This window comes from Colletotrichum gloeosporioides, assembly GCF_011800055.1.
Source record: "Colletotrichum gloeosporioides strain Lc1 chromosome Unknown consensus_86, whole genome shotgun sequence".
In the NCBI taxonomy this organism is placed as follows: Eukaryota; Fungi; Ascomycota; class Sordariomycetes; order Glomerellales; family Glomerellaceae; genus Colletotrichum; species Colletotrichum gloeosporioides.
The window spans coordinates 283,069-292,182 of record NW_025544731.1 but is presented as its reverse complement, the minus strand read 5'-3'; the positions used below and the strand labels follow the sequence as shown (position 1 = coordinate 292,182).

General features: G+C 57.0%; 1 protein-coding gene across 1 annotated transcript; it reads right to left on the bottom strand.

Moving 5' to 3' along the window:
* Positions 1-1,505: 1,505 nt before the first annotated feature.
* Positions 1,506-2,150, bottom strand: GCG54_00015317 (uncharacterized protein; the record flags this gene model as incomplete). The annotated part of the gene is made up of 1 exon (XM_045415122.1): positions 1,506-2,150. The coding sequence occupies one exon, from the start codon at positions 2,148-2,150 to the stop codon at positions 1,506-1,508; it is 645 nt and encodes a 214-aa protein (XP_045258295.1).
* Between the last annotated feature and the right edge of the window lie 6,964 nt (positions 2,151-9,114).

Here is a 9,114-nt window from a genome sequence, read left to right as displayed (position 1 = left end):
GGGGGGGGGAGTGCATAAGATCACGTTGGGCCGGCGAGGTGGTTGTCGAGCTTGTGGTATTGAAATTGAGGTCAAGTCCGAAACCACCACGCAACGAGAGGACGGTCCAAAGTAGCAGCAAGGACATAGCCCAGATGTTCCGTCAATAGCTCCACGTCATAATGGGCGGTCTGACTGGCAACATCCTGATCGAAGGCGTTCACGGATTGCTGGGGAAACGTTGTTGTGCCTCTCGCGGACGTGGAAGAAGATAGATGGACCATGCTGACACTGCTTCAAGCTGGCCCTTGTCCCTCCACTGGACCGTCCGCCTGCGACAGAATTCCAAGCACATTCTCCTTGTACCACGGCCACTATCCAGTCTCGGACCATTTCTTGACCTCTCGGATCCGAGGAGCAGGGACTGGGTTGCCCGATGACCGAGAAGGTGCGACCGGGGTGCGGTCGGGGTCTGTTGTTGTATCCGCGTCTTCGTCGGGGTGGCGCCGTTTTTTCGACGGGCAGGGGGTTCGGGTGCCATCTCTATGTCTGTCGACGGGGGGCGACGAGAGTCGCAAGGCAATCGCAGTGAAGTCAACATTCAACGTGGACGGCCACGGCCGTCAAGGGACGTGGTGGGTTGCTGACATGAACATGATGCAGGTCGAAACTTTTGGTGGTAGTTTTTCGACCTGCACGCCTTCCCAGCAAGGTTCGTTCACACATGGGGAGATGTTAGATATATCTATATTTGGAGATTCGGCGACGCTTCGTCGGACGCTCCTCTGATGTCTCGCTCTGGGTGTTCGTAAGCAATTCCATGCCAACCTTCTGCATGGTGTCATGGTGTCAGCACCAGCCGCCCCACCTGATCGGACGGTCATGTGGTACTGGAAGCACGGGGCGATAACGGCACCAGCTTGGAAAAACGATAAGAGAAACGGATAAGAGATAAGGAAACACCTCAGCCGCCTTCCCGACCGGCGACCTAAGTCGGCGGGTGCACGCCAAGATTCTCTCGACTCTCAAACGAATGCCCTGAATCTCCCTCAGCAGCCACAGGAGTGAGTGGTGAACGCGGGTCTGTTGGTGTCTATGGGAGAAAGTGGCTGCAGGCAGAGTGGGCTGGAGAAGGCCCCATGTGGGTTGGAGGCGGTGCCCGGCATCTGGCGCCAGGTGGGCCGCCACAGCAGGAAGCGTTCTACGATATGCACCGACCGCTTGGGTGCTTACCTATTATTCTATTGGCTGGATATGTGGGGCTTGTGCAGAATCTCGCACGACCCTGGCCCGAGCGCTTGGGTGCTTACCTAAGGTACTCTTCTATTGGTTAGATATGTGGGGTTTGTGCGGAATCACAGTGGGTGGTGCGCCTGGCCAGCAGTGCTCTCCGGATTACACCCTTCACATCCATCGAAACTTCAATTGTCGTCACATCGCATTGCACCTTTCTAGCACCTTTTTATCCAACATCAACTTCTCACAACTGGTTCGTTTTTCTCTCTTTTAAACATGACCGTCCATCCTCAAGCATCCAACTGCACGTAGCCAATGGTCCTGCTGTCGGGCTTTTCGTCGCTGGTTGACAGCTTTCGGTCAGGTTCCAGAGACCACTTCTGAGCTTGTCTCAAAGCGTGCTGCAGGCACTTGTTGGTGCCTCGGTGACGAGTATCAGTCGAATACCACACCGTGACCGATCCAGATCTCTTCTTGAGCTCTTCCCAGAGACTCTTCTGCAGTCCCCAAAGCATAGTCTTGACTCTCAGGTCTGCAGTCGTGCCATATTTGGTATCGTTGTCGTAGATAAACAAGTGTTTACCCTTGGTCTCGTCAAGCACCACCATGGCCGCGAAGCAGTGCCACACGAACTTGTCCCACTCGTTGCCGCTGCCGACCCAGTTCCTCTCCGGGACGCTGAAGAATCCGATCCAGCACTGTCTGTCTTGATGCGAAATGCGTGTGAAATTACCGACGAGGTCTCGGTCTGCTCGGTCCGGGAGGTTGTCCCAGAAAGCCTTGCCCTGCCCATCCTTGAAGGAAATCGTGCGGGGGTGGACGTACGGGCCCTGGGGCTGCTGGAGTCGCTGTAGGGCACAGTTGATTTCTGTGGCGAGGGTGCAGGGATGTGTGGGCAGCTTGAAGCCGCCGTTTCGGTTTCGAGGAGTCGCCATTTTCTTTGGCTGGGGTTAAATTTGGATTTTCAACCATCAAACGAATGCTCTTCTCGAGGTTTATTGAACATGATACAGATATTTATTGCAAAATTCAAACAGACGGTGGTAAGCGCGTTGGAAGAGGAAGGGTACCCGGGGGCGCTGTCAGGCGCTGCGTGGCCTGCAGCCGTCCGATTTTCAGGTGACTGTCAGTGGATCGCAGCGCCTAAAGCGACCTGACGCTCAGCGCGCCCCTGCGCGACCTCACCGGGCAGGCAATCAATCCATCGCTTCGAGAGTTGCTTACTGCTGTTATGCATCCAGCCGTCCAAATCCCTCCCGTCCTCTTGGCTCCTAACGGTGCACCGTAGGGGTCACTTGATTCGCAAAAAAATCAATCCTCCTGCGAATGCTGCTGTCCCTCGCGCGCCCAAGCCTTGAAAGCTGCCTTCGTAGTCTTGACCCGCCGCTCCGCCTCTCCCAGCTCCCTCCGCGCATCTAGTTCCTCAGCTGCACCGGATAACACGCCCGTGGCTCTCTTGCTTTCTGCCATGACGCGTTCCAGCTGTTGTTCGGCATGACCGCGAGAGGAGCGCGCGCGCGCAAAGGCGTAGTACTCATCCGGAAGAAACGGAGGTGGTGGTGGTGGCGGCGGCACGACGATCGGCTTGGGCTCCGGGGCTGGAGTCTTTTTTCCGGGGGCCAGGGGTCCGGCTTCTTGTCCATGTGGCCGGGGATGAGCTTGACCATGAGTTGGAGGCCTTTCACCTGCTTCGGTGTTGTCGAACGCGCCTGGCATTCTCGCAGAAACGCCGTTTTCGTCGCCATCAATAGTGATACTCTCGATTGCGATGGTGACATCGTCTAGACCGGGGTCATCTTGAATCCCCTGCGCGGGATTCTGGTTTGCGTCAGGTGTAGCCTCGGCATCGTCCTCCGTCTGGGCTGGAGGCTCCCCAAACTTTCGAAAGTATGATGTAAGTTGCCCCTTGAAATGTCTAGGTTCATGAACGCGCCACGATCCGGGGAACGGCGTCTCGTTTTTGTATTCTTTTTTCGACTCCGCCCAGGAAGTCATCTTATCAACGAGGGGTTCGGTAAGAGCTAGAATATCCTTGACGCCCTGGTTTTGCGTAAGGGACTGGAGGTGCTTGTGGAAGCGGACAAACTGCCTAGCCCGGAAGGCGGCGAGATCATCATCTTTGAGTTTCTTGCCGTCGAACTGCTCCATGGACTGCGATAATCGTTAGTACTAGAAAGATACAGAGTAATAGGGGGAGGGATAATGCTTAAGGTGTATGTGAGGTCTTGAAAGATGTCGGTGGACATACTGGATGTGGTTGCACGAAGATTAGATGATGAAGTCTGGGGTCTCTAGTGGACGGGAAGCAGAGGGTAATATCGCAAAGCCGGTGGCCTATTCAAGTTGGACGAGAAGCATCCAGAAGCTGTGGCTAGGAAAAAGAGGTCGAATTCCCCTTTGATCATGATGAGGCGTCGGGAACCAGTCAGAGTCATTGGCCAAAATGTCAGATGGATTGCCAAGAATTCTGGTGGAAATGAGATATGACCGTTGCGGAGCGAAGCAGGCTCCGGCTCCGTTTCGTTGCAAACAAAGGAGACGAGACCAGGCACCGCCTTTTCGCAGAATCAATGTCTCGGCTTGGGCCATGCGAGAGAAGAGGGCAAGGATCCCTGTTGACAAACAATCAGTCACGGTTGTCTGCTTCCGCAACGGAAATATGGAACCCGCGTCACATCAACGCTATGATGATCCCTTCCCTCTGCTCTTTGTCTTTCCATCTCTAGCAAAGTACATGGCCAATGGCCCCTCCGCCCATCCATCCCAAACGCACCACTGCACCAGCCGCAAAAGAAGACTCCGGTGTCATTGAGTTCTCCTTATATCGCGCAGAGCCGCGGCAAGATGTCAGGCATTGACTGCAGCCACCTCTTGTTTTCACCGAACCCAAACGCAGCTTCTAAGCCTTGTTTCCAAGAAGCAGCACTCTTTCCAAGCCAACGCCGAAGGCCACACAACCGCAAACAACATGTCCTCAGGTCACCCGGGCAGCATTCCCAGATACAATGCCAGCGGCATAACACCGGCCCAAGCGGCGAGGATGTTGAAGCGTATGAACGGCAAGCAGCAGGTACGGGTCTACTCCATTCGACATCATGCGTACGAGCTCAGTTCACTAAATAGCCGGGCCCTAAGCAGAGCAACACCCACAGGGATCATGGAACATCTGCAAGAGACGGCACAAGCACACGAAGTGAACCGAACACGCAGTTGACGCACAAATCAGACACTGAACTTGAGACATCTCGCAACGTTGTGACTTCCAACGTCCAGCCGGGCCCGGAGCCGGAGTTGGAGCTCGAGTCGGAAGCTGTGACGGACCTCGATGCCGCTGCCGGTCAACGACAGGATTCACGACAGGTTCACAACCAGCAGGTCAACGCACACATTCAAGTGTATCGGACGACGAGCACCCACAACAACAACAACAATACGACGAACAACTACTATCAGGCGACGGATGAAGTTGCCAAAACAGGACGAGCCATTGCAAGCCACGCTGAAGCCGACGACCAGAGTACCAACATGCCGGACTCGAACTCGGACGGCTTTCTCACTGCCGCTCTCGGGTTCTTCAAGGGCCTGACCTCCCCCTTGCGTACCTTGTGCCGTCCCAGATACGCGTGGCTCTTTGGCCTGATCACAGCCATGTGCCTCGGTTATCTAGCCACCACCGTCTGCTCAAGTGTATGGAAATGGATGCCGTTCGTATCGTATCTCTTGCCCGAGTCAACCTCACCCATCACGACCATGACTGCGCCCGTCCCCGGACCCCTCCCAACGGAAAAGGGCCTCATCTTCCCCTACCAAGACGGCTCGCGACAGCTCATCCTTGACGTGGAGCGGCTGTCCGGCGGCACTCCCACGACGGACATCGTCACCCTCTACGAACAGTACGCAGCCCTCGGGGCCAAGATCGATTCCGACTGGACCGAGGCCCTCTCGTCCCTTCTCACCAAGATGCGCTCCGAGCTCTACGGCATAAAAAACTACCCTGCGTCGAAAGTCGAAGGCACCTGGCTCTCCATGTTTGGACTGGCCAAGCACCCTGCCATTGCCCTGCTGGAGCGGCGCATCCGACACTACGCGGAGACGATGCTCGCTGGGCAGAGAATCATTGAAGATGGGAAGCGTAACCTCACCTCTGCTGAGCTCCCCGGACAGGCAGACGGGCCCATGGCGCTCATGAGTTCGCTGTCCCTTAGCGTGTGCGCTTGGGCTGACGTCTATTACGCGAGCGCCGAGGTGGCAGGCGACCAGGGCAAGGCGGCTGGGAACGACGCGATGGTCGTCTGTATGAACCTCGAGCGGGATCAGAACAAGAGGATCAAGGACCGCATCGAGCTGCTTAACGCGTTTAAGGCGGTGTTCGACGAGGGGCAGATTCAGAGATGGCCAATGGAAGAGGACCTTCGGGCCGCGAATAAGTGGCCTGCGGGAGTTGACCGCCAGGCTATCGGCGCCGTGGAGCTGAGGATAGGAGATGTGTATCGCCAGTGCTACGCGTTTGCAACAAAGGTTTTTTATCAGGAGGAAAGTAAGTAAACGGTTAGCAACGAGGTTCGGCTGCTGGATTCTTACGTTGGGTTGTATGTAATTCGTTCATCTTGGTAATTCAGGTGGTTGTGTTATTCAGTAAGGTAATGTGCGGGTGATTTGTGCACCTGAGGCTGTGCGCGGCCACCTCCCAAGAGTGGAGTACCCTGCTCATCTCTTGGCCAATCAGCGGTGTAGGTCGTACTATTTTACGACCTGCACACTAAAAGCGTTAGGCAGTCGCGGTCCTTGAATGGATGTGACCTACCTAACCTTAGGTAAGGAGAAGTGGGTCGACCCACACCCAGCTCAGGCACACTGCACACACACGTGCCTGCCTTAGTCAGCATATGAGATGTCACACCAGAAGTCACCCACGGTGTCTTCCCTCCTGCACCCTACTTCTCGCGATAGCATCACCCATCGCAGGCACACGAATGATGGCTAACGCGCAATAGGTGATCGCAACATGTGGCTCAATTGATACTGGGATGCAGAAGGAAAAAGTCAGAAGTGGGGCCGCGGGCGCGCGAGGGCTCTATGGGCGCGCCCAGCGCGCTCATCACAGGTCACGTGTCTGGCAACCACGGCGCCAGCGCCGTGACATTTCTCAATACTCCCCTAGGTACTTCCAGTTCCCCTAAAAGTTGTTACAGACCCCTCCTAACCATTTCTCAGATCCCCTGTTGCGGCTCTTCTCCTTCACCGGCAGAAACCCATCAATATACAGCTTGCGAATCGTGGCATTCTGCAGTAGTAATCCTGTGTCCACCATGATTCTGCGTAGCGCCGCCGCCGCCCTGCTGTTGCCGTTGCTGTCCCTCCCGCGCTTTCCATCAAGGTTCCGCTCAACTTGTACCATCATGGCGTCCTGGATCACGTCCTCTGCCCGCGTATCATCTTGCGCTGTCGCACGGCCGTTGCGTTTACTAGCCCCGAACACGGGAGATCGACCGTCTAGCCCGAGCACCTCGAACAGGTCCAGGTTCTCCGTGTAGTACGGCTGTAGGTTGTAGATCTTGTGGTGGTGGTTGCAGATCCTCACGAGTTCCGGATCTGGAACCGGAGAGGGCTTCGGGGGTTCCGGCGCCGGAACAGCGCCGGTACGGCGGCAGTAGATGACGCCTAAGACAAGAACAACAACAATAACATGGATAACAAAGAGGACGGACCACCGCGCTCTCTGCGTCTTGTCGCCGTCGCGGCCATGGTTCTTGCATGAGGTGCTGCTGTTCCGGCTGCCCGACGGCGAGTGTCTGGGCTTGCAGTTGTGGTTGGATCGCTGCATGACGAAGTAAGCTACGGAATTGATGCTGAGATGGTCTCGTTTGTATGGATTCCGTCCATCTTTTATATGTCTAATCCTGCTCGCAGGCCAAGTCGCTTGCATCCATCACCATGGTCAGCGAGGCCAGCCACAGTGGCCCTGAAACAGTGTCGCAGGCCATCGCGAAACAAGTCAACCACGGTACGTTCTAGATGCTCCTTCAAGCCTTTGTCTAATTCCAAACGAACCGTAACATAACGACCAGAACCTCCTGGGTCACACCAGCTGGCTCCACGACCGACACCCTCAAACAATCAAGCTCAAAGCCGGCCCCTCCAACTCACGACCCCAAACATCTAGTCGCAAGATGGCCTGCCTGACCGACTCATCCAGCACTCTCCCCAACACCGCAGTCCGCGCCGCCAGGCTCGCCCGTCCGTATTCTGCCAATACCATCCACTGCATCTCAATCAACTCGTCGGTCATCTCATCGATCCGCATTACCGCCCGCTGAATACCGTCCCGGAGTGGTTCGCCGCGGAAATGGCGCAGGAAAAGGCCGTGAAGGGCTCCCTTGGCGACGTGCAGCTGGTGGAGACGACTGTAGTAGACCGAGATGGTGGACCGCTGGATCGGGGTCTCATGCGCGGCCGGCCTGGGGGCAGAGAGCTGTCTTGCGGGAGGCGGGGGTCCGAGGCTGATTCTTTGCTGCTGCGGGCGTGCGGGGCTCGCTGGAGCCGCATGTGGGATGCGATGAGGCAAGACAAACGACGGTGGCGGCGTGCGGATCGGCATTGGCGGCGGAGGAGTGGCTTGACGCGGAGGGCTGCGAACCGGCGTTGGCGGCGGAGGGACTTGACGCCGGGGGCTTGCCGTGGTTGCGCGAGGAGGTTGCCAGGGCAGGACAAACGGTGGTTGTGTCCTGCGGATCGGCGTCGGCGGCGGGTCGATGTCCATTTCTTCCGCAAGGAATCGCGCCGAGTTTGCCGGAGGCGCACCAGGTGGGTGCCGGGGCACGACGGACAATGGCGGCGGCGCGCGGAACGGGTCTTGCGGCGGAGGGGTGTCTTGACACGGAGGGCTGCGAGACGGCGTTGGCGGGGGCGTGATGTGGCCGCTACCCCTCGCGACGGGGTCTTCCTGCTGGCCATCACCATTGACGGCGATCGCGTCGTCGTTGCTGTCGTTCTCGTCGGGCACATCCTGGTTGCCATCCCAGTCCGCGTCCAGCCATTTCTGCATAAACTCGGGATACCTGCGATCCGGTCAGCGTTGTCAGCACCCAAAGAACAAGCCTGGTCGTGGTCTCAGCACGAACGTACCTCCACTCTTCCACGACAGCACCCTGACCCAGCTTCGTGGTCCCGACATGGCTCGGCTGGTAGCGATGGTCGTACCATAACTGCCGCGCCCGTCTCTCAACCGCATCGAGGATCTTGTGGTGGATGTACCTCGCATGGAGCGGCCCGACCGAACCCATCGCTGCGAAAAGCTCGGCGGGGCTACCCCCGGACTTGGCCGTCGCTGGGATAAGCCCGTAGCGGACGATGTACCGCACCATCAGGATCTTCTGGAAGGGCTTGAAGGTCACGCGGCCCATACGGTCGCCGAGGGGCTTGCCGTTGAACGTCTGAAGCATTGTGGCATGTCAGAGAAGGGGCGATGTGGTATGGAGGGGCGTCGATGAACTTACCGTCTCCTTTGTGATGCCATTCCAAAGCTCGGGCATGGTGGTAATTGGTATTGCGCGATGCTTGAAGCAGGGCGGACGGTACGTAGCGATGGAAAGGCAGGGACGGAAGGTCGCAAATTTCATTTCATTTTTCCTCTTTCAGGGCATGGAGTTCTCATATCAGGGGAAGTTGGCCCCAGTTCATGCTTGTGGCGGTGAGCGGGGTGAAGACAGAGATATCTTGACGAGCAGCCCAGCTGCGACAGCGTCCTATGAGAGGAGGGCAACTTCCAAACGAGAGAGGCAAAGGTGGAGGTGACAAGCGCAATCAAGCAGCTGCGAGCGACGCCATCGTGGGAACGCACATGAACATGCTGCAGGTGTGTCTTGCAGCGGCGGGGCCAATCTGACGTGTTCAAAGGAC